The sequence below is a fragment of the Ursus maritimus genome, unplaced genomic scaffold, assembly GCF_017311325.1.
Source record: "Ursus maritimus isolate PB19 unplaced genomic scaffold, ASM1731132v1 scaffold_27, whole genome shotgun sequence".
Lineage (NCBI taxonomy): Eukaryota > Metazoa > Chordata > Mammalia > Carnivora > Ursidae > Ursus > Ursus maritimus.
In genome coordinates this window covers 16,853,752-16,877,702 of record NW_024425230.1, presented here as the reverse complement: position 1 = coordinate 16,877,702, position 23,951 = coordinate 16,853,752, and the positions used below count along the sequence as shown (strand labels likewise).

Genomic DNA, 23,951 nt, shown 5'->3' with positions numbered 1-23,951 from the left:
CACAGCCCCCAATGAGGACTCCTCCCTACTTGACTACACTTACCACTCGCGGAAGCTCATTTCACTGGGTCAGATGCGTGGAATCAGCTTCGACACAGATCTGCTTCTTTCCACAAAGCGACTCCCAGGACCTCTGCCCCTTGTGACATTTCCCACATGTACTTTTAGAATTGCAAATCTATCATTTCTGGTTCATGACATTTTTTGCAGAGCCCCCAGGATGGAAATAACACACTAGATCTCAGGCAGTTGGCATTCTTTCTCTGTTTTTTATAGCACTCTGCAAAACCCATGCTGTTTACATGTGATTTATATTCCTCCTGTGGTTTCTAAATGGATATAATAAAAACAGATTTAGAATATTAATCTGACATGGTTCAGGCCAGCATGGTCCAATACAAATTTATTTACTGGGGATGGTGAAAAATCTGAAAAGATAAAGCGAGAATCAGCCCTTAGTAAATCTTTCTTGCTGGCTCTTACCACACTGCTCCTGAGAAGGCCGTCCACTGGAGTCCTTGGGATGTTTGTGGAAAATGTAGGTTTCCAGGTCCCACCCACCACTCTGCAAGTTCAGAGTCTTTGGAGGACGGGTCCTTGGATTTGCATTTCTAATAAGTCCCTCGAGCCCCCCTGGTTCTGGCCCACCGTGCGTTTGAGAACCACTTGTCTCCGGCAACGCCCAGAAGAAATGCATATTGTTTTTGAGTCACATGAGTTCCAGAGCTGGAGTCTGTCCAGGGCTGAAGTGAGGAAAGCCAGGCAGGTAGGCGTGGGGCACGGGGATGAGTGTGTCCAGTCCATTGTGGGGTGGCTTCTGCTGAGCGTGGCAAAAGGCCAGTGTGGATTTCAGATGGGACAGGGAAGCCTGTAATGGTTGATGGCACATACGTCCAACAGAGGGTGGGTGGAGCTGGGGAGTGGGTTTCTGGCAGTTTTTATAGCACCCTAGTGAAGGGGTCTGACAGCCAGGGAGAGCTGAAGTGGGGTCAGGTGTCTGGGAGGGGCCTTGCCTCCACCCCTGAGTGCTGCTCAGGGAGCAGCTGGGCTTCTGTGTCCCCCCTGGGGAGCAGTGTGAAAACTCAGACCCCACTAGCTTGAACCAGCCCTCTGCATGCTCGGTCATCTGCATTCTAAAGCTCTCCAGGTGACCTAATGTGACAGTCCCTCTAAATAGCATTTGGAAAGCACAGGCGCCATGGAAAGAACTGGCTTTGGGAATCAGTGGGTCTGGCGTTGAGTCCTAACTGTTTGATCTTGACCTAACTCCAGCTGAGCCACAGTACAAATACGTTCTTCCTCTTGTTTTGATTGTTGTGACAATTAGGGAGAAGGGACGTGACACATTTAGCACAGTTTCTGGCACACAGTAGGCTTCATGAAGTGATGGCTCCAAACCTTGTGAGAACTGCGATTCGAAGGATGGGATTGGGACAGGGCGTGCCAGTCGCTGGGCATGAGAATCAGCAGGTGGCCCCAGGGACTGGCCTTGGCTCTGATAATACCGGGTCCTGGTTTCTACAATGGGGACTAGAAAAAAAAAAAAAAAAGAGTGACAATAATATCAAGGCTAAAATAATATTTCCCACACAGGTCTAGTACTGTCCCAAGCATTTCATGAACAACTTTACAAGTTAGCTACTATTGTTATCCCCATTTTACAGATGAGAAAACAGAGCCTCAGAGAGATATGAGCACGGTCCCATAGTCCTGATGTGGCAGGATCAAGCTCTCCAGCTCTGGACCTTCAGCAGCTCTTCCTGCCTAGTTAAGCCAAGTACGAGGTCAGAGTGGCCCTTGAACCACAGTGCTGAGTCTCAAAGTGAGCTGGGTCTTTGGAGAAATGTTCCTGGATATTTGCCACACCATCCTAGATATAAGATCGTATAGCCATCTCATAACAAAGTTAGAAAAGCTGGCATTTTTCCAACAGAAGCTGAGCTGTAATAAACCTGCCCTGTTACCAAAGGCTTGATAAATTCTAACAGAAAATCCCCTAACACAAAATCGTCTTGAATTGAGAACATTTTGCCCAATTTCTGTTCCCTTCTCTTGGAAGAATTGACCCGTTTTATAGGTTAATCAGCACCTCCAAAGGCCTCTCTGACCACTGTTGTTTCTCCCCTTCCCCTTTGTCTTACTGATTTGGTCCTTATTCATTTGATACGAATATAGATATATATTCATTTGATACGAATATAGATTTCCTCCACCCAACGCCTAGAGTGCTGGCATTTGTAAACATATTTGATTAATTCTGAGAGTATTTTCAGAATTTCTGTGTTTTGTAACACTCTCCTCTCCCTTTTCTGTACTCCCAGGGCATAACCTTCAGTAGCAGAACAAATCAGGCCGGCTAGCAAGCTGCCAAGTCCTGTGGGCTCCTTGTCAAGGAAAACAGCTGGCCCCATTTCGAATCAACATCTCCCCACAAAACACTGCTGGGTCACTGAAGGAGACCAGACCAGAATTTGGAACTTTCCAAAGACTTCCAATAGACATTGAATGCAAAAGGATACTTGCATTGTCTTTGCGTAAATCTGCTGTTTGGGAGACGAGAGGGAGAATCGCTCAAGAAGTCACATGAACAAATACTGCCTTTAACGCCTCTGCACATATAATGGATGATGGTTATCGAAACAGCCCAACCCTCTACCACGGTGCAAGAGATATAGCTCGAGAGGCGACTCGGCAGTACCGGAACCAAGGAATGGATGACTACAAGTATCAGGACAACTATGAGGGGTATGCCCCCAATGATGGCTATTACCGTGGCAACGAGTCCAACCCAGAGGAGGACGCACAGAGTGATGTTACAGAAGGCCATGACGAGGAGGATGAGATCTATGAGGGCGAGTACCAGGGCATCCCTCACCCAGATGACGTCAAGGCCAAGCAGGCCAAGATGGCGCCCTCCAGGGCGGATGGCCTTCGGGGCCAGGCCGACCTGATGGCCGAGAGGATGGAAGATGAGGAGCAGTTGGCCCACCAGTACGAGACCATCATTGATGAGTGTGGCCACGGGCGTTTCCAGTGGATCCTCTTTTTTGTCTTGGGTTTGGCTCTGATGGCTGATGGAGTGGAGGTGTTCGTGGTGAGTTTTGTCCTGCCCAGTGCAGAGAAGGACATGTGTCTGTCCAGTTCCAAAAAAGGAATGCTTGGTAAGTAAAAATTTCCAAAGATCATTCTCTTTGTGATATTAAATTATGAAGGGGAAAGAGCAGTGAAATTTGTATAGTACCTGTCACTATTGGGCACCTTAAATCTACCACGATGCCCTTGCAATGTTCTCACTTTACCTGCATTTGCCTTTAAGGCATTTTTGTATCTCAGAGAAAATTAATTGGCTCAAGTTTACCCAGCTAGTAAGTATTACAGCTTGGATCCCTACTCAGGTCTGTCTGACTCTCAAGTTCTTAGTCTTTTTCCAAATCTTATTGCCTTTTTGAGAGTCAGACCTCTCTCATCTTCATATTAAACCACCTTCCACATCCACATGACAAATACATTTTGTGAGTGGTAGACCAGAAGGCCTCTTTCTCTCAGCGCTCTCTGTGTCCTCTAGAAGCCGATGGCATCTGCTCCCAGTTTCTCTTGTATGTAACTGTTAGTGGGCTGCCTGCCCATGTACCTTGGGGATGCATGCTGGGCTGAGCTTACCCCCAGATCCCCTGCAGGCCACTGGGAACCACACTGTGAAGCACAGATGGAGTCCACAGGATGGAGGACCAGCCTTGCAAATCAGTAATGAGACTGGCACCATGAGAGCCAAGCCTCAGATATCAGGGCCTGAGACAAAGAGGATTTTGTGAAGTCAGAGAGAGGATGGGCACCAATGGTGTGGTGTAGAAGAGATTCATCATAATACAGACAAGGATTTGTCTTGGTCATGAAATGTCTTGGAAGCAAATCCATTCTCTAAATGTAAAGTCCATACAATTGATTATTTAGCAAACATACAGTTATTGAGAACTTACTGTGAGTCATGTTCCTAAGAATCTGCAAGAACTCAAAACCTATGTAGCAACTTAGTTCATTCATTCAACAAATATTTATTCTGTGTTTACTGTGTGCCAGTCTCTGTGCTCAGCCCTTGGGGAGAAAATATTGAACCAGATAGTCATAGGGACTCACACACAGCAGGACAAACAGGCATTAACAGACATAGAGAGTTACTTAATTACTCTAGGGATAAGTGCTATGAAATACCTTGTAGTACTCTCTTCCCTAGCACTTGCTTTAATGCAAGCATTGGCAGGGGCCCCTGGGTGGTGCAGCCAGTTAAGCATCTGACTCTTGGTTTCAGCTCAGGTCCTGATCTCAGGGTCTTGATCCCAGGGTCGTGAGATCGAACCCCTCCTTAGGCTCTGTGCTCATAGTGGAGTCTGCTTCAGATTCTCTCTCCCTCTCCCTCTGCCTCTCCCATTCGTGCTCTCTCTAAAATAAATAAATCCTTAAAAATAAAAAGCCAAACATTTTCTATAAAGACCCAGATAGTAAGTATTTTAGGCTTTGCAGGTCCAGATAGTTGTTACCACTACTCAACTGTGCCTTGGTAGCACAAATCAGCATAGACAATACGTAGACACACGGGTGTAACTGTGTTCCAATAAAACTTCATTTACGAAAAAAGACAAAGGGCTGGATTTAGCCTATGGACTGTAGTTTGCCAGCCCTGATTTAAAGCCACTCTAAATAAGATTGGGATATAAAATAAAGAAAACACCTGCAATACAGGGTTGTTCCTGGAAGCTTTTAAAATTTGTTTAATCCATTTATGCTTAACTAAGGGGCCATTTAAAATGATTTAACTGTGTCACATATGACCAGTTGGGAACTGAAAGAGACTGAGTATGTAGAAACAGAAGGAATGACTTAAGGAGCAAAGCTATCACCCAAAGTTTTTAAAACACCATTAGAATTTTAGTTGCTTTTTAAAATTGTATTTTTATTGAAAAAATTCTGCTATGTGCTTTTACGTTTGAATCCTTTTTTTTTTTTTTTTTTTTTGGTAAGGGCAAAAAAACAAAACAAACTCCAAGCCCCAAACCAAACCATACAGTCCCCTGTTGATCTAAACATTACCAAGGCATTAATTTGCTTTGTGGTATTCTCAACTGAAACCCTGGGTCGCTGTTAGGCCAAATTGGCAATGTCAGGAACAATTTCACGCCCTCCTGGTCTCTCTGCCACCCCGGTGCTTGGCAACCTCATTAACGGAGCTGCGGTGTGACTGGAGCTCCTGGTGGCTCCCAGGGCAAATGCTGGGAGTCTAGGGAATGTGGTCCTACTCTGGAGAGCTCATAGTTGTGCAATTTTGCTTTTGGTGTTTGCCAAGAAGGGCAGGCAGACTACCTGAGCAGAGCTGGACTTCCTATGTCCTTATGGGCCGCTCTGTGTGGTCAAGGAGATGCATCCAGGCTGGTAGATGGTGGGAAGGTCTCCAGGGGCCAGCATTTCCACATGCTGTTTCATCTGACCTTCATGGTCGCTCTGGTGGTTCGAGGAGTTTCACCTCATTTGTACATGTCAGGAAACAGGCTCAGAGAGCTATATCGTAGGTTACGCAGAAAGTGCTGGAGCTGGGATTTCAACCCAGGTTTGTCTGATTTCAAAGTCTCCTGCCTTTCTCTCCTACATGGTTTTTGGAAAAGAGGTCATGGCGTGGGGCAGGCCTTCTTTCCACGTCATCAAGCACACCGTAGACTGCTTAGAGGACCATAGATTACTTCCAACAGAGAGGTGGCATGGTGTGAGAAATGATGGCGTGGGCGCTGGAGTCCGGCCACTAGGGTTTGGCCACTGGCTATGTCATTCATCAGTTAGTGACCCTGGGCAAGTCATAAATTCTCTGAGTTTCCCGTATGTGGAATAGGGTAATAATACATTTTGTGTGTGTGTGTGTGAGGACTAAATGAGATAAAGCTGGTAAAGCAACCAGCTCTGCGTAAGTCCTAAACAACTGTTCGTTCTTGCTATTTTGTATCTTGACATTCTCCTTCCCCGCATTTGCGACAAATTATAGTTACAGTGACATAATGGAGCGGCATGTGCCCTGGAGCCAGGCAGCCTGGGTTTGTAGTCCTTGCTCTGCCAATTCTTTGTAGGATGATTTGGGGGAAATGGCTTAGCTTCTCTGTGCCTTGGTTTCCTTGTCTGCAAAATGGAGATGACAAATGGGATTTACTTTATAGGGTTTTGTGAGGATTTAATGAGTTCTATGCATTTAACTTGCCTAAAACAGTGCTTGCACATAACTGGTGCTCAAGATATCTTAGTTATTATTATTGTTGTTGTTGTTGTTGTTGTTTATATAGTTGTTACTAAACTGATGGCTTGGTAATGATGCCCCCCAAATTCAGGGCTAGATCTACTCAGGTGATGACATTGCACATTTTTTTCAGGTCAAATTATTTTTTGCAGGCTTTTAAGGTCAAGCTGCCCTACGTTGGCTGGTGACAAGGCCCCCCTCCTCTGTGTTAACCCAGTTCTTTCTCTATTTCCTATCCCTGTGTGTGTGTTTGTGTGTGTGTGTGTGTGTGTGTGTGCATGCTTATGTGTGTTTAAGACTTAATTTTTTTAGAGCAGTTTTAAGTTCACAGCCAAATTGAGAAGAAGGTACAGAGACGTCCCTCATGGCTCTGCCCTTACACACGCCTAGTCTCCCCCCATTACCAATATCCCCCCCCCAGAGTGATACATTTGTTATAATTGTTTAACGTATGTGGACACATCATTGTCACTCAAAACTTGTACTTGACTTTGAATTTAGGGCTCACTCTTGGTGTTATACGGTCAATGCATTTGGACGAATGTATAATGACATGTATCTATTATTATAGTATCGTACAAGGTAGTTTCACTACCCTAAAAAAATCCTCTACTCTGTCCATTCAGCCCTTCCCCAACTCCGATCCCTGGAAACCAGTTTTTTTGTTTAATTGTTTCTGTACCATTGTGCTCTTTCCAGAAAGCTCTGTAGTTGGATCATGCAGTATGCAGCCTTTTCACATTGGTTTCTTTCAATTAGTAATGTGCATTTAAATTTCTTTCGTCTTTTCATGGATTGATAGCTCATGTCTTTTTAGTGCTGAATACAATCCCATTGTCTGGATGGACCGCTGTTTATGTATCCGTTCACCTACCGAAGGACATCTTGGTTGGTTCCAAGTTTTGGCAACTAGAATAAAGGCTGCTATAAACACCTGCATGCAGATTTTTGTGTGGACATAGGTTTTCAACTCCTTTGGATAAATACCAAAGAGAGTGATTGCTGGATCGTATGATAAGAATATGTTTGATTTTGTAAGAAATGGCCAAACTGTCTTCCAAAGTGGTTGTAGCATTTTGCATTCCCACCAACAATGAATGAGACCTCCTGTTACTCCACATTCTGGCCAGCACTTGGCATCCATGGTGTTCTGGGGTTTGGCCATTCTTATAGGGGTGCCTCCTTACTGTTTTAACTTGCCTTTCCCTGAGGACATACCATGTGGAACCTCTTTTCATATGCTTATTTATCGAATATGTATCTTCTTCTGTGTCTGTTAAGGTGATTGGCCCATTTTTAAATTAGGTTATTTCCTTATTGTTGAGTTTTAAGAGTTCTTTGATATTTCAGGTAGCAGTCCTTTATCAAGATGTGTCTTTTGCAAACATTTTCTCCCAGCGTGTGGCTTCTCTTCTCATTCTCTTCTTGACTCCTGAGTTTTTAGAAAGATGAGAGTTGAGCTCCTTCCAGTGTTGCATTTTGGTGGGTCACTCATTTAGAACTGTCTCACTTGGGGAAGAAAAAGTCTGTGAAATGTTGTTAGCATTGAAGGCCCTGCCCTGCTTAATGTCAGGTGGTTGGTCTCCTTCAAGACAAGGAGAATGCATTCATTTGTTAATGAAAACCTTCCTTCGTTATTATTTTTAAAATGACTGAATATTATCATGTGCCTGGATTCCCTCTGGTCGGTGGCCACATGAAGCAGGCAAGTCCTAGCACTTAGTGAGTTTTATTCTTTTATATACGTGTGCTAACTTATTAACATTATTATGTGAACGGTTTCTTGGTAGTTTGTTAGAAAACAAGAAGGAAAACTCTGCATACTACTTTTCTGGCCTAAAAAGTATTTTTCATGGAATAAAACTACTTTGTTTTCAAAGCCACGACTTCCTTACAAACAGTATATCAAAGAAAATCAATGCAAGTCCAGTCCTTTCAGTAACTGCTTGCTTTCAGAGTGCTTTTCAGAACATTTCAAGGATAGATGGGTCTAGCAAGGCCTGTCTGCACACTGCAGGGTAGAGCAAAATGCTTTTATTTATTGAAAGTCCATTAAAAAAAAGTTAAAATTGGGGAGGGGGCGGATATGCAATACTTAACTGTACCATGTACATAATTAAATTTATTTTTTTGCTGTTTTACATTCTGCTTTTTTTTTTTTTAATTTAAGTTCAATTAGCCAACATAGAGTATGTCCTTCGTTTTTGGCGTGGTGTTCAATATTCATTAGTTGCTTGTAACACCCAGTGCTCTGCTTTTTTTTTTTTTTTTTAATGCAAGTGTAGTTGACACAGATCAATGAGTTTTATTCTGAAGGCAGAGCTGGAGTTCACACAAGAGTTATAAAATATAAAACAGCACAGGGGAACTTGCAATGCCACATCCGATATTATCGCTCTGGCCCAAACATGAAGAAAACAAAGGCCGCGTAAGGGATGGAGCCTGAGATCGGGCTGCCCTGAAGTCTTTCTCTGAGATTCCACGATCTTAGGTGGTTGACAAATGAATTCATATTTCTTTTTAATGCCCTCTCAGGTCACATTGATGTATTTTCCAGTTATATGTAAAAAATCATTCAAAGAAATGATGTTAAAGGTAGGTTTAGTTCAGGATTGTGTTTGGTGTTTTCAAGTAACATCCACTTGTGGGCATCTCAGTGCCTTGTTCTCTTGCGTTTAATATTGGTGACACGTAGGGCAAACCAATGCCATCCTCCTCTGTCCACCTCGGGTCCCCTGACACCAAAGTTTCTCCATAATTGCAGAAGTACTCCTTAAGCTGGTGGATTCCCACCTNTGACCGAAAGAAAGAGAGTCCCATTTTCAGGCATGAGTTCCAGTTTTGCCTTCAGGGTTTTGATTTCCTGGAAGGGTCTAGTTGCTTGGCGTGTATTTTACTGGCTCTCAGTGTTTCTTGCCATCTGCAGTGGGACAGCTCAGGGAGTCCTACTCTTCTGACAGTAATTTAGAACCTAACCAGGGACCCCTGGGGCTTGGTGTCCGTGTGATCTATAGGGCAGACACAGAGCAATGTCACACGGGTTGGATGCATTAGAATAAATTTTGAGCTCAATTTCCGCGGCAGCTCAGAGATGCCCTTACTACTCTGCTGTCATAGAAAATGATCCTTTAATTGTTTTATGTGTGAATTCGAGGTGGACATCAGGGCAGAACATTTGATTTATGAAGTACTTTTTCTTTAGCCCTGAATTCAGAGTGTCAGTTCCTGAAAGGAGGGGCCACTCTGGGCCCAGGGTCCTGCACAAAATATGTGCTCAGTAAGTACTTAGGTACCACCGTAAAAAAAAATACTAAGGATGGTGAAATCCACTGCTAGGAATATATCTGTATCTGTATCTGTATCTATATATACATATATGTATGTTTTATTTATATAAGTTGTTTTTGTTTAGACTTTTTAGATGATGGGATTCTTTCGAATAAAAGCTAAGTGTTCCCTTAACAGAGTCCACACTAACCGCCATATTTAGGAGTATGGGCTTGATTCCACAGGCAGTGGGGAACTGTTTAATGAGGAGCTATTAAACCCCTTTGAGGAAGGGGATGGCAAGTTGGGACCTGTGTTTTAAGAGGGTCACTCTGCCCCAGTGGTTTTGGTACTGGGAGTGGTTCTAGAGGATGAGAATCTGAATTGGTTCTGGAGCATCTGGAATTAACTCTCCAATCTGATTAGATATGGACACGATTGTCTATTCCGTTGGTAAAGAGACTGCTGATTACCCAGGGTGTGATGTAGCAACAGAGATACGCAAACTATCATGCTTGGATGAGGCAAGATGACCATGTACAGAATCCTTTGGAACATTGTGTCCAACTAGCGAGTATAATGAGCTTGGCAGAGTCAGAAGCAATCAGAACAGTCTGATTCACGGACACCGTGGTGTTTCCTGATGTGAAAAAAGGTAGGAAGCATACTGAATTCTCACTTGTTCTGTATAAGCAGAAAAATTCTAGGTAAAGTGAATAAAACTCCAACTTGTATCATAAGAACAGTGTCATGTCCATTTCTAGACTTGAGCCAGTTTACAGACCCAGAACCCCTGAATGAGGAAGCAGCTGAGTCTCCTTGAGGAAGGGTCCTGGTACACTACTGAAAACATTCTTTCTCCCAGGCTTTCCAATTGTGCACTGGGGAAAAGGACATAATCAGAACTTTTGAGGATGATGGGACATTGGCTCTGAACTGGCTCTAATTCCAGGGGTCCCAAACATCTCTGTGGTTCACCAGGCAGAGTAGGGGCTCATGGAGGTTAGGTGATCAATGGAGATTTAGCTCAGGTCCCTCTCACAGTGGGCCCAGTGGGTCCCCAAACCCTCCTGTGGTTATTCCCCCAGTTCTGGAGTGTGTCATTGAGGTAGACCTACTGAGCAACTGGCAAACCCCCACACTGATGAAGAATGGATTGTCAGGGAGACTAGAGGTAGGAGAGCTGACAGACAGTTGCTAGAATAGTCCAGGGGAGAAATACGCAGTCCCTGGACTGGTATGTAGAGGAAGTAGTAGACACCATGTGAGTGTTTTGAAAATTGAGATTTTTATAGAGAGCTTTAAAGTATTTCTGCTATAACTACCATTTTTCTTGTTTAATTTATGCAAGCAAGGAAGCAGAGGACCTAGGCAAAGAAAATAGCCCCTCTCTTTTACACTTTTCCACGGCCGGTTGTATTTATTATAAGATCAGTGCATTCATAGCAAAGGGTTGACTATGACAAAGCTGATGAGTAAACCCAGTATTGTTGTAACCAACATACAATGAATAAAAACAATTTTCTGTACAACCAACCAACCCATCGGCCAACCACCCATCCAAAAAACCAGCATCGTGTTCTCAAGATGAAGAGGTTTTTTTCACAATTAACCAAGGGGGGTTGGAAAACAAAAAACAACAACAACAACAAAAACCAACAACTCTTACAAGCAGAACTTCTTGCAAAGAAAACCCCCACTTTCATGATGTGGGATACAGATTAGTATGGGTTTAGCTTTGAGTGAGGCACTTTCCCACTTGTCTGGAGCTGTTTCGGTTTCGGTGCCTTTCCACTCGCTCCTACATCAAAGGACAGCACCTACCTCTGTCTCAAAGCCCTTGTGTCAACAGCCTCAAATTATTAACCGCTGCTGCAAATTTATGGATCCTGGCTTTTACTCTGATTTTCATCTAGGTTGACTCAAAGATATTTGGAGCTTATGCATGTGTAGTTTTCAGTTCTACATGGAGTACATAGCATTGTCTGGGGGGGGGGTGAGAGAGACAGAGATAGAGACACAGACAGAGAGAGACACAGAGAGAGAAGGGAGCAGGCAACAGAGGATGGTATTTAGCTCCCAGGGTTGCTGGGAGAATGAAATGGAATAGCTCAGGCTAACCGTGCAGCTCAGTATGTGCATACAGTAGGCGCTTAGTCAGTGTTCCTCCTGCGCCTCTGATCCATCCACAAAACCTGATGTTTTGGCTTCTCACTTGTTTTAACCTTGGTCGGGGCAAGGAGAGCTCAGCAAGTTCTGTCTATTCTGCTTACAGAACATCTCCTTTGGCAATAAGATCTTCAAAGACTTGAAGGATTTTTTTTCCCCCTCCACAGTTATGTGCACATTTCTCCAGACCTTGTAAATAAAAGGTGTTGGGTAATTATGGACTTAACTAATCATCAAAATAAAAATGTTGTAGTTATTTATTAATATTGACCTCCTTAGATTTATATTTGTCCCCACCATGGAAAACTTTAGCAAATAAAAAAGCTCATAAGGCTGTTAATCCGCATATTTGAAAATAAAATTCCCAGACCATGGAAAATACAGTGGGAATGAATGAGGGGAATTCTTAAGTGAACTTGTGTATTTATTACAAATGGAGGGGAAGTTGCAGGGTTGGGCATGGGCTCAATATATATAAGTAGCCCAATCCCTGTAAAAGTATATAAAGCTTTTGATGTCAGTTGTCTAATCAAGGGGAATCTGGCATGGATCTTTCACAGAACCCTCATGGGCTTCATTCTGGTTCTATATTGCTGCGTATCAACAAACAAACTAGCAAACATTCCTTGTAGAACCAAAATCCTCGCACCATTTCCTTGGCTAATGAACCTGCAGTCTGGGCAGACATCTGGCCTCTGCTCTACTTGGCATTTCCTGGGGCAACGGGAAGGTAGAGCTAGAATCATCTGAAGGCTCACTCACGCGTGGCTGGTGCCAAGGCGGGGAAGACACAAACAGCTGGGGGCTGTTTATGTTATATGGCTTCTGTATGACAACATGGCAGCTTCGAGATGGCTGGATTTCATGCTTGTTGGCTCAGGGTAGCCAAGGTGCCTATCCTGAGAGAGAAAGACAAGCAAAAGCCATATATTTAAGTTTTTATTTAAATTCTCATTAGTTAACATACGGTGTCATATTAGTTTCAGGTGTATAATATAGCAACTCAACACTTCCATACAACACCCAGTGCTCATCACGACAAGTGCCCTTCTTCGTCCTCATAACCTATTTCCCCCATCCCCCCACCCACCTCCATTCTGGTCACCATCGCTGTGTGCTCTATAGTTAAGAGTCTGATTCTTGGTTTGCCTCTCTCTCTCTCCTCTTTTTTTTCCCCTTTGCTCATTTGTTTTGTTTCTTAAATTCCACATATAAGTGAAATTTTATGGTATTTGTCTTTCTCTGACTCATTTTGCTTAGCATAATACTCTCTAGATCCATCCATGTCGTGGCAAATGGCAGGATTTCATTCTTTTTATGGCTGAGTAATATTCCAGTGTGTATATACCACCGATTCAAGGGGATGCCTACACCCCAATGTATATAGCAGCATTATCTACAATAGCCAAATTATGGAAGCAGCCTAAGTGTCCATTGATTGATGAATGGATAAAGATGTGATAGATTGATAGATAATAGATAGATAGATAGATAGATAGATAGATAGATAGATACCCATATTGGTTTTTTGTGACAAAGTCTGAGAAGGTAGACAATGTCACTTCTTCTGCATTCTATTTGTTGAGGCCGTCATAAAGACCTTCTGCATTTCAAGAGGGAGGGAAAATAGACCCCATCTCCTGATGGGGGAGTGACAAGGTTCTGGTGAGCAGGGAGCAGGAGGGACCAGAAATATTGCTGAGCCATTTCGTGCAGTACAGTCAGTGACTGACCTTTTCTTTTATTTTTTTTAAGATTTATTTATTTTTTGAGAGAGTGAGAGAGAGAGCATGGTGGGGGGGAGGGTCAGAAGTAAAAGCAGACTCCCTGCTGAGCAGGGACCATGATGCGGGGCTCCATCCCAGGACCCTGGGATCATGACCTGAGCCGAAGCCAGACGCTTACCCAACTGAGTCACCCAGGCGCCCCAGCGACTGACTGTTTCGAACCAGTCCTCTCGGTGGCCCCTCTCAACAGCACATGTGATTGCCATGTGGGGGCTAGATAATTCTCTGCTCTGGGGCTCTGTCTTGGGCATTCAAGTTTACTAGCAGGATCCCAGGCCTTTACCCCACCAGCTTCCCGAAGCACCCAGCTCCCACTTAGGACAACCAAAAATATAGACAGATGTTGCTAAGTGTCCCCGGGGAGGGGTGTGGTGGGGGTGAGGGAATCAGCTCCAGAGGCGAACCACCTCTTGATGAGTATTCTCAGCCCTGGCTGCCCATTAGGTCACCTGAGGAGCTGTTACAAAGAAACGGGCCCTGCTCTAGCATAAGGAGGTCAGAATCTCTACGGGTGAGATGTGGGCATAGGCATTTGCTAACGGCTCCCTGGTGACTGTGGTGCAGCCAGGGTAGAGAACTAGGTATTTTACAGACGCTCAGAGGTAGTGGGAGCTGCAGAGAGGCTTTTTGCTTATTGTGCTCTGCAGGAACTGTCCTCCAAAGGCTTCCTTCTTATGTTTGCGATGATAGTTGCGATGTTAGCACGCGCCTTGACCAGCATGAAAACATGGGGTTGCATCCGAAAATCACGTGTCCTTTTGCACAGTGCTTTACAGATCTTCAGTGGTGTGCACGGATACTCTGAATTTTAAATGACCCCATGAAGTGGCCGGAGCAATAATCTCCCATTTACATGACGAGGGAAATGATGTCGGAGATCTTAGGTGATGCGTGCTGGCCCGCAGTTCAGTTTTCCTGTCCCGTTTGTCACTCACTGCCACTCGTCTTTCTAGTGATGAGGCTGGGTGGCTCTTCTCTTGCACAGATATATTCACAGAGAGCCACAGGAGAACCAACGCTAAAAAGTCAGTTATTTCCCAGTGCCTGGTACAACCTCTGTGACCTTTCTTCTCATTTGAAAGCCAATTATAATAATTACACTTCCACCTCCAAGGGCTACAATCTGATAAGCTCTTCCCTTGTAACCATTCTGCACTAGGCATTTTATATATGACATTTCTCACCCTTATGGCAACCTGCAAGGAAAGCATTGTTTTCAGCATTTTACAGATGGAAAAGTTAGGCTTCAAGAGGTTGAAGTAACTTGTCAAAAGTAGTTAGTGATACATCTAGGATATGAAACCAGTGATTAGGTCTGACTTCAAAGTCTATTGCTTCTCCTTTCCCTTGCTGTCCCATCCATGGAAGTTGTTTCTAGGTGCCTGTTGACCTTAAATAACCTTTTATGTAAAGTGCATCACTCTGGTACGATGCAAGCATGGGGCCTGCATGGGAGTGTTGGAGTGGGGTACAGCCCATCTCTGGTACGATGCAAGCATGGGGCCCCCATGGGAGTGTCGGAGTGGGGTACAGCCCATCTCTGGTACGATGCAAGCATGGGGCCCCCATGGGAGTGTCGGAGTGGGGTACAGCCCATCTCTGGTACGATGCAAGCATGGGGCCCCCATGGGAGTGTCGGAGTGGGGTACAGCCCATCTCTGGAGGTGAGAGCAGGATGTAGTCCATGTTCCAACCAGCTACGCTAGAAAGGCAGGTGCTGATTTTACTGGGGACGCACAGCAGTCCCTGAGGCATAGGCCGTCAGCCCAAGTAGGCTGTCCAGAGAGTGAAGAGCAATGCTGTGCTCCTGTATCAGGCCACGGGAAGGCTCCCAAGGAATGATCTATCACCCTGTAGAGACCTGAGCAACAGAGGCGAAAAGAACTCCCCCAGGCCCCAACTGCAAAGAATCATGTCAGATGTGGAGCTCACAACTGCTCAGCTAAAATGGTCCTTTGTAGGCCAGTGGGTGTAAAAATCCCTCTTTATTTATAAATCACGGGCAGCACAAGCCCAGATGAGCTGGTTTTCACTTTGCAAAGGATTGTTTTAGTTTCCAGAGAAAGTCTCAAATAGTATCAGGGCAGGGAAGAGGGGAGGGAGAGTCAGATAAAGGATCCTGGGATTGTAATCGCCTTTGACATGCCCCATGGGGTCCACTGAACGGACTGAACGCGAACACCTTCCGCTCCATGGGGGCTCGCTGGGGCTGCTCAAATGTGCAGAGTGAGCGTTTTCTGTTTCACTGCTGGAATTTTTGCTGACTCAGAGGCGTGCATCAATCTCTGCTGGGGACGTGAAGGAAATGTCCCAGAGAAGTTTCATCCTTTCCTTGGCCCCTCTGCCTCACCTCCCTTGGGTCCCAGAAAGGGAAGTGTATCCTTGAAAAGAGATGTGATGACAAATTATAAGGCATAAGCCATTAATTATAACATTATAGAATCAACTAATATTAGAATCGAAAAGGATGAATGAGAACTCCTAGCATGCCCTTCATTTCTAACTGGAGGGAACTGAGTCCCAAGAGGAAGTGAGTTGGTCAAGGTCAGATACTCTGAGACTGGGGCCTGGGGCCCCTGACTCCCGGCATAGAGCTCTTTCCTCTCTACCAAGTTGTCTTGCCTTTTGCTCTTGAGAAAGACTATATAAATCAATCAGATGATCTTTTATCTATGATTTCTTTTCTGGGAGGCAGTATGTGTCTCGGACGCATTCAGTTGCTGATAACAATGGCTTTGAATCATAGAGATATTTATTATTTACTTATCAAGAATTCCCAAATTCGTGGTTCCAGGGGTGGGTCAGGGGTTCACCGATGTCAGGGCATAAGGCCTGGCGTCTCTGTCATTCTCCTTCCCTTTCCTCATGGTCACAAGATGCTCACTGTAGCTCTAAGCTGTCCATCCTCCCATACTGGCTTTCCAAGCAGAAGGTAAGAGATGGTGGCAAGAAAGTGCTTTTTCTGCTTTTATCAGGCACAAAACTATTGCCCAGAAGTCTCTGACAAATGTCCCCATATGTCTTATTGCTTGAATAAATCACTGACAAGAGGAATTGGATGGAGATGGCCATCTTAAATTAACTGTGATCCACCCCCTAAGCTTGAGTATGGACATAGGGGGGCAATTTCTCTGAGCATATTTTAATACCTAAGGGCCCCTTCTTCTGTCTCCAGTTCACTCTGTGTAGTTCTCCAGCCCCTCCCGATGTTCAGCCTCAAGGACACCTTCTAGTTTTCCTGGTGCCTGCCCCCCACATGCCCCCGCTGGTCCTTCCCAGTCTCTGCTGCTGGCTTTTCTTCATCTTTCTGACCCTTAAACATTGGAGCATGTCAGTACTTGGTCCTGGGATCTCTTCTCTATTGTCCTTTCTTTGGGGGCTCTGGTCGTCTCTGCTTTAAATACCATCCATTCTCTTGGCTCTACCTTTAAAACAAATCCAGAATCCAGCCACTTCTTACCCCTCTCACTGCTACCTACCACCCCGGCCCATGCTGTCAGCATCGCTCACTTGGAATGTAGGTCATGGCCTTCTCACTGGCTTGTCTGATTCCACCTTTGGAAGGAGAATCGCTGTGAATGGGTGATCAGAGAAGGCCTCTGAGAGCCTGGGGCTGGAGTATGAGAAGGGGCCACCCATGCAAAGATATCAATAAAGAGCATACTAAGTGCAACAAAAAACAGTGTGAAGACTGAGATGAGAAAGAGCATAGAAAATCACCACCTGGGAGTAATTGATACCTAATAAGACAAGTTGTCATAGGAATAGAAAAATGAAGAGATCTCAACCATGAGAAACATTTTATCTTAATGAAAATATGAATATTCACATTCCTAACATTCTACTAAAACCTGGACTGCTCTCTGTCCCATAGGCTTCTCAAACAGTGGAGGAAAAGAATTGCTTTGCTGGTAAAGTGTTCTAAAAAGCAAAGAATTTTATTTAGAAATCCAGATTTCTGATGCTTTTTGAAATTCTAGAAACAGCATCTATATTCCATAACATAGCAGTTGGCCAACGTTGCGTATGGCTGCTCCCTTTAGATGGCCGTATTTTCCTTACTAGGTGTGCCTGGCCAGCTTCACTCATTTCCCGGCCTGGCCCCTGGAAGCATCTGATTTTGTAACCCTTGGGCCAGGTGGTGAAAAGATTACATCATTTCAGATATTTGAAGGGATTCGCAAGTCTGCACTGAATATAGTCACATAAGGCTTCTATTTAAAGGCAAAGGACGCAGGGGGGCATGGGAAGGTCATATAAGCAAGCACTGGGAATTCAAGAGACATTCAGGCACTCTCTCCAGGGTCCTCCTTATTCCCATACGGACCCATCTCCAGATTGAACCACTAAGATCTGTGCAAGAAATCTTCACTCTATGAGAACTCAAGGCTGAAGTTCCCCCAGGGGCTGTCTCGTCCCTTTGGTCTTGCGATCAAGCTGGGCTGGCCAACCAGTTATACCACTGAAAACCATCAGTAAACAAACAGGTCCCAGGGGTTGCCAGGGGAGTTTCAGACTTAAAAGAGCTTGTCACAAATACCATTGCCCCTATCTTGCCCAAAAGTCAGACCCAGATATCCAGGTGTCTCCAGAGATGAAGATAGATCTTTTCCAGGCCAGCCGCAAATCAACTCTATCCTCACAGAGAAGATAATGTCCTTTGAAGACAAAGCGGCTCACTTCGGTGCAGAGTGATTGGACCAAAAAGGCAACAAAGTTCTGGAGATCGTGGGTTGACTTTGGCCAATAACCAGCTGCATCGCTTTCTGATCCCTTGATGTGACGCTCAGCCCCGCCCCTCTAGCCATCTGCCCCTTCTAAGACAGCCAAGCTCACCCACCACCCTCTTTCCACATATCAGCTTGCCAGAGTTCTTGCTGCTTCCCTTCTCTGGCCCTTGCCCTGATCCACCACTTCCCCATTCCCTACCTCTTTATTTCTGCTAGATTGTGAGGTTTTTTTGAAAGCAGAGCGCTAGGACTTATTTATGTTTATGTCCCTATTCTGGGTTCACTGACATGTAGAGAATGGGGCTTAGCAAATTTCCTTGCAAAGACTTGGGTTTCCTCTCCTGATCTTTTATCATCCACTCCTTTCTCAGCGTCTGGCTCTCAGCTGTTCTCCATAACTGGCTTTATTGTGATTCCCCTGTGCTGGTCCACCCTCTAGAAATGACTGCAGTGACAGCCCCAACTTGGTCTTTAATGGAATGGCCGAGGGATCGTTGAGTCTCACTGGGTCACGATCCCATTGGAGATACCTACAGTACCATGACAGCTATCAGAGATGTCATACCTCCCCTGGCTTTAGCCCAGGTGACACCCTCTGTCACCTGCCTCACCACCTCTCACGTGCTGTGGAAGGTACCTGAAGGGAAGCTTTGCTTTTCTAAGAGATCTCTAGTGTGGTAGTATATGAACAAGGCAATTTCAAGATTCTCTCGAGCTGTATCTCTTGCACCGTGGTAGAGGGTTGGGCTGTTTCGATAACCATCAGCCATTACACGTGCAGAAGCGTTAAAGGTAGAATTTGTTCGTGTGACTTCTTGGGTGTTTCTCTCCCTCGTCTCCCAAACAGAGCAGATTTATGCAAAGACAATCTAAGTATCCTTTTGCTGAAGCAAGGGGCTTCTGTCCCTCAGACTCCCCAGTCTGTCTGCAGACTTCCATCTTTGGACCTGTTGATCACATGCAGAACCTAGAACTTCCAGAAGGGGTAATTCTACTCTTCCATAGGGCTGTGGCTTCTCCTGAGCTGAAGGGCCAGATGTGATTGAGTGTGATGTGTCCTTGGCCAGAGTGACAAATGCCTTATCCAACCCAGGTATCCCTGAATAGTCCGGGTATATCTTCTCTTGGCAGTTAGTTACTCCGTAACCTGGGTCATTGATGAGTCACTCAACGTTAAGCCTGGATTTCTTCCATCAGCTATCAGAAAACGTAGATATTTTAATAATTGTGGTCAGAGAGGAAAACTCTTGATCTCAATTTCTTCATCTGTTAAATCAAGATAGTAATACTTCCCTCACACTGTTGGAATGGCAAATTAAAATTATTACCTGTGTCACCTACTATAAATACTTAGGACCTAAACAGATACTAGTTCCTTTGTCTTTTCCTTTCTCCTCTGCCTGTTTGTTTCTAAATAAATATGTTATGTGAGATTTGGGAAGACTTCCGACTTTCAATAGATTAGGAAAGTTAACCTACTTCCAAAGATTCATTCACTCGAACTTATTGGACGCATAAAGTACTAGAAAAGTCCAACATCGTGATTGCCAGATTGGTTTTCACTTGAGAAGTTGTTAAAGCCAAACCTTTTCTGTGCCAAGTACCTGGATCCAAAAGAAGGTGTTTATTCATCCCAGAAGTTTCCAAGCATCCACATGTCATATACGCACAGTGCTTGGCTGACTTAACCTAATGCATCGGACCTCATGGAGCGTGCTGATAGATGGTCTCCTGTTGTTCCATGACTTAGTACCGCAGTGAGTCTTCACTAGGGGATTCCCGTATATGGTAAATCTTTATCACATTAACCCTCCAGGCCCTAGTCCAAGAAAATATTACCCTTTAAGAAGGTATTTTTGGTTGAAAAATAAAGAAATGGAATGGAGACAGTTCATTTGGGAGGTGGTGATTTCGGTCCCTGAAAAGCACAGTCCAGTAAATGAGTGGTTGCGAGGAAAGGGAGCTTAGAATCCTCCCAAGATAATTAATGCATTTAATTTCCACGTGTTCAAGCCAAAAAAAAAAAAAGTTAGAAATGGCTTCTTTGTCCTTGGTTAATTGTGTACTTCATCCTGCTGCCTTGGATGCTCTGAGGGTATATTCTGTTTTCACGAAAAGCATCTCTAGGGATCGCGAGAGATTTGTGATATGTGTGAGCTCTCTGGAAGGAAATTTGGCATGGAGTCTCAAGAGCCTCAAACTCATTGAGCCCTGCTCTTTTGACCTCATGATTTCATTCTTGGAATCAATTTTGAGCAAATGACCAGCAAGGCAGACAAGGACATATGCACAAAGATGTTCTTTGTGGAGTTATTTATCAAACGGAAAATAGGTCGTGAAACTTCCAAGACAGAATGGTCTCAACCACGTAAATAGAGTATGTCGTTGTATGTGGCCAAGTAGAAATACAAAGACGAAAACAGGCCATGGTGACAGCTTGGGGTGGACAGTTTTTGCTTTCGCTTTTCTACTTTTTTTTTTTATTTTCCAGATTTTTCTGTAGTGATTAAGAATTATTTTATTTATTTCTCGAATGGATTTTAATGGAGTGCTTAGCATGCGCTAGCGTCCGAGCTGGATGCTAGAGACACAGAGAGAATTTCACTCGAACAAAACCAACACAGTCCCTTCCTCCAGGAGTCTGCGGTCTGAGCCACTGGACCGATGATGAAGAAATAAGTGTGTAATAGCAAATAGACATACGTGATAGGAAGGAAGAAACAGCGTGCTGCTGAAGTACCAGCAGGGAGGACAAATGTCCTTCGGAACAGAGGTTCTGGAAACTATGGCCTGTTTTTGTTTGCACATTTTTTAAAGGATTGTTTAAAAAAAAAAGAAGAAGAAGAAGATGTCACAGAGACCATAGGACACCTGCAAAGTAAACTATTGACAAGTGAACTATGTTTTCTCTGGTCCTTTAACAGAAAACGTTTGTTGAGTTCTAATTTGGAACATCAGGGATGCCTCTCAAAGGAGAAGAAATCAACCTTGCAGCGCCAGTATGAGTTAGCAAAAAGAAAATACAATTCCCAGCAAAGTCTTATTAGAGGAAACTTGAAAAACATTTTAGTTAAAAAAAGCTTTTTATTGGAACCTGGCTCCTGCTTCAGGTTCGGAGAGAGGCAGGTGCATTTAAAGGGCGTGCTACTGTAAATACGGTTCTTCTGCTAGTCTCTGTCCTCTTGCCTCCAGTTCTTTTAATAAATGGTTGGTTTGATTTTGAAATACCACCAGCTTATTTTCATTTTTCTAATCCTGTGGCTTTCTTAGGTCACAGCCAGTTCTCCGCTGCCCTGCTCATAACCACTGTAGCAACTTTTATTAATTGTGTATTTACTTTTGTAAATCCTGCTAGGTACTTTTGATTCGCTGTGCCTTGTCCTCCTAACAACTCCACAAGACAAGCACCGTCATCTGACTTTCACAAAGAAGGAGCAATGAACCGAGAAGCTGAATGGGTCACCTGTGGTCATGTTGTGTGTAACTCACGGAGCCAGGACGAGGAGCTTGCTTTCAAGATTGACCTCGTCCTCGGTGTGGGCTCCTCCTTCTTCCACGGAGCCATATTTCATTTCCTCTGTGGTGTTATCACTGATTAAAAGTCTTTCTCACCCTCCCACATCCACCTCCTTTCACCCCCATCCCCTCTACCCTGCAAGTAGAAGTTTTAGTTTTTAATTTCCTTACAAAGCTCATGTATTTGGGGGCATTTCCTTAATATGCCGCTGAGCTTGTGGGGTGGAACTGAAGGATGATAGTTTCCAGCTTTATCTGCTTTGTGCTAAAGTAATTTTTGATAACTCCATTGCATTTCAATTTCCCAAATTTATTGTCTTAATTTCCTCTGCTAAAGACAGATTTCAAAGGAGTTTAATAGCACGGCCATTTCAGAGGCATTGTTAATTTTATATTTCTCTTCTCTGTGGATTGGCCCTTCTTGCCTCCGTTCTTCCTTGTCAGAGCCTGCCAACGAGAGCAATGGAGGAAAAACTTCCCTCAGCCCTCCCAGGCTGCAGGCCTGTGAATTAAACTGACAAAAGACAGATTAGCAAGAGAAAAACAGTTTATTAGCACGTGCAATGCACAGACTCCGGGAGTCATTCAAAGGGCTGGTGAGGACTTGGGTCTTAGATAGTAACTTCACAAAGAGCAATACCTTTGTAGAGAAGGAACAAGACAAAGGAAAAGGGTTATAGGCTTCCCTGGGTGGCAAGTGGGGCAAACTTACAGAAGACAAGGTTGTTTTAGGAAGGATTGTTCTGTTGATCCCCCTCGGTGCAGTCTCTGGCCTGGTCAGTGCCCTTGGTGATTAAAAGCCTAAGCCTGCTCTTAGGCAAATGTGCAGGAGGGCAGAGCGCTCTCTCTTGGAGTCTGCTGTTTCTCCACCGTCTCCAGCTCAAAATAATCCTTAGACCAAGGCGGCACGTTTTGGGGGCAGCATTTTCTGATCCCCTGCAACGGCATTTGGAAAAGCTCTTCTTATTCTTTTAGTTCTTCCTCTGCCTTGGATAGTGAGTCTCAAAAGCACCAGGCTCAGAGCCAGGAGACCAGAAGCACAGTGCCAGCAGGGCCTGAGCCAGCAGGGAACTTCTAGGAGAGTCTCTGACCTGATCTGGGGCTCAGCATCCTCAGCTAGGAAAGCGAAGGAGTCAAATTCAATATTGAATCTCTATTCTGCATCGCTTTGCTGATGTGTCTGCCTCGGTCAGGGCATAGTCGGGAGACACAACTCATACCAGTTATTGGAACAGAGAGAATGTAATATAAAAAATTATGAGCGGGGTGAGTGAAATGTGTTTATAAAGTATATTGAGATAGTGAAGGCAACTGCCAGCCTGGGACTGGGGGAATCAAGGGAAGAGAATGGAATTAGTACACCTCAAAAGCTCAGAGAAGGGAGCTCACAGAGCTGTAACTCAGATCTCTAGAGAGGGGACCCTCGCTGGCTGGTGTTGGTGCGGGAGCGGAGGGGAGGGCAGGATGTGGCTGCTTCTGCTAATTGGATCCGGCTGCTCCCCTGTGGCACGGCACGGCACTGCTGCTGCCTGGGGAACCAGGCTGGGGTGGAATTCTTAGGAACAAAGAGCACAGGTCCCTCCTTCTTGCGCCAGCCTTTCAGCCTCTAGCTCTCTAGCGCCCTCTATTGGCAGGGCCTAGCAGTGCCTGGCCCGCAATGCGCAGGTGTTGGTGGACAAAATCGGGGCGAACGGGTGGCTTCGGGGCTGAGTGACGGTAGTTTAATAACCGACAGAATGTTCTTGGTTGAGATTGCACGTTGGTGGTCTAGGAGCTGCTTTTGGCCACTGGCCACGTATGGCCCATAGACGTCTCGTGTGGCATTTACGATAGTTTAATTGAACATGTGTGTCTGGGTTTATTTTTTAAATCTGAACAGGTGCTTCCTGGAAATCTACACAACTTCATCGTTCATGATGTATATTTTTAAGAGACAAATGAATAGGAAGGCAGCCTGGAAATTATCTAGTAATCAGTTTACACATGTGGTGGTAAGGCCCTTAGAGCGCGCAAGAATTTCCTCCGCAATCTCACAACCAGCGAAGGCGATATTGGGGTGCTGAGGCCGGGATTCTCATCACTTCCCATCGCTGTGTTTCCGGGAGGGTGGGTGTGCTCTGGCCTCCCACTGCTCAGAGTGAGGTCGAGGGATCAGCAACGCTAGTCTTGTTAGAAAGGCAGAATCTTGGGGCGGGGGCGCCTGGGTGGCTC

The 23,951-nt window shown here is 44.8% G+C and overlaps 1 protein-coding gene across 3 annotated transcripts in view; it reads left to right on the top strand.

Moving 5' to 3' along the window:
* The first annotated feature begins 2,695 nt into the window (after nucleotides 1-2,695).
* Nucleotides 2,696-23,951, top strand: part of SV2B (synaptic vesicle glycoprotein 2B) — a 65,309-nt gene continuing 44,053 nt past the window's right edge. For 2 of the 3 annotated variants that reach the window (XM_040642756.1, XM_040642755.1), the window contains exon 1: nucleotides 2,711-3,161. In XM_040642756.1, coding sequence (XP_040498690.1) covers nucleotides 2,711-3,161 — 451 coding nt within the window. Of the gene's footprint in view, nucleotides 3,162-23,951 lie in introns of all 3 variants that reach the window. The other variant, XM_008687651.2, reaches the window with a different exon arrangement.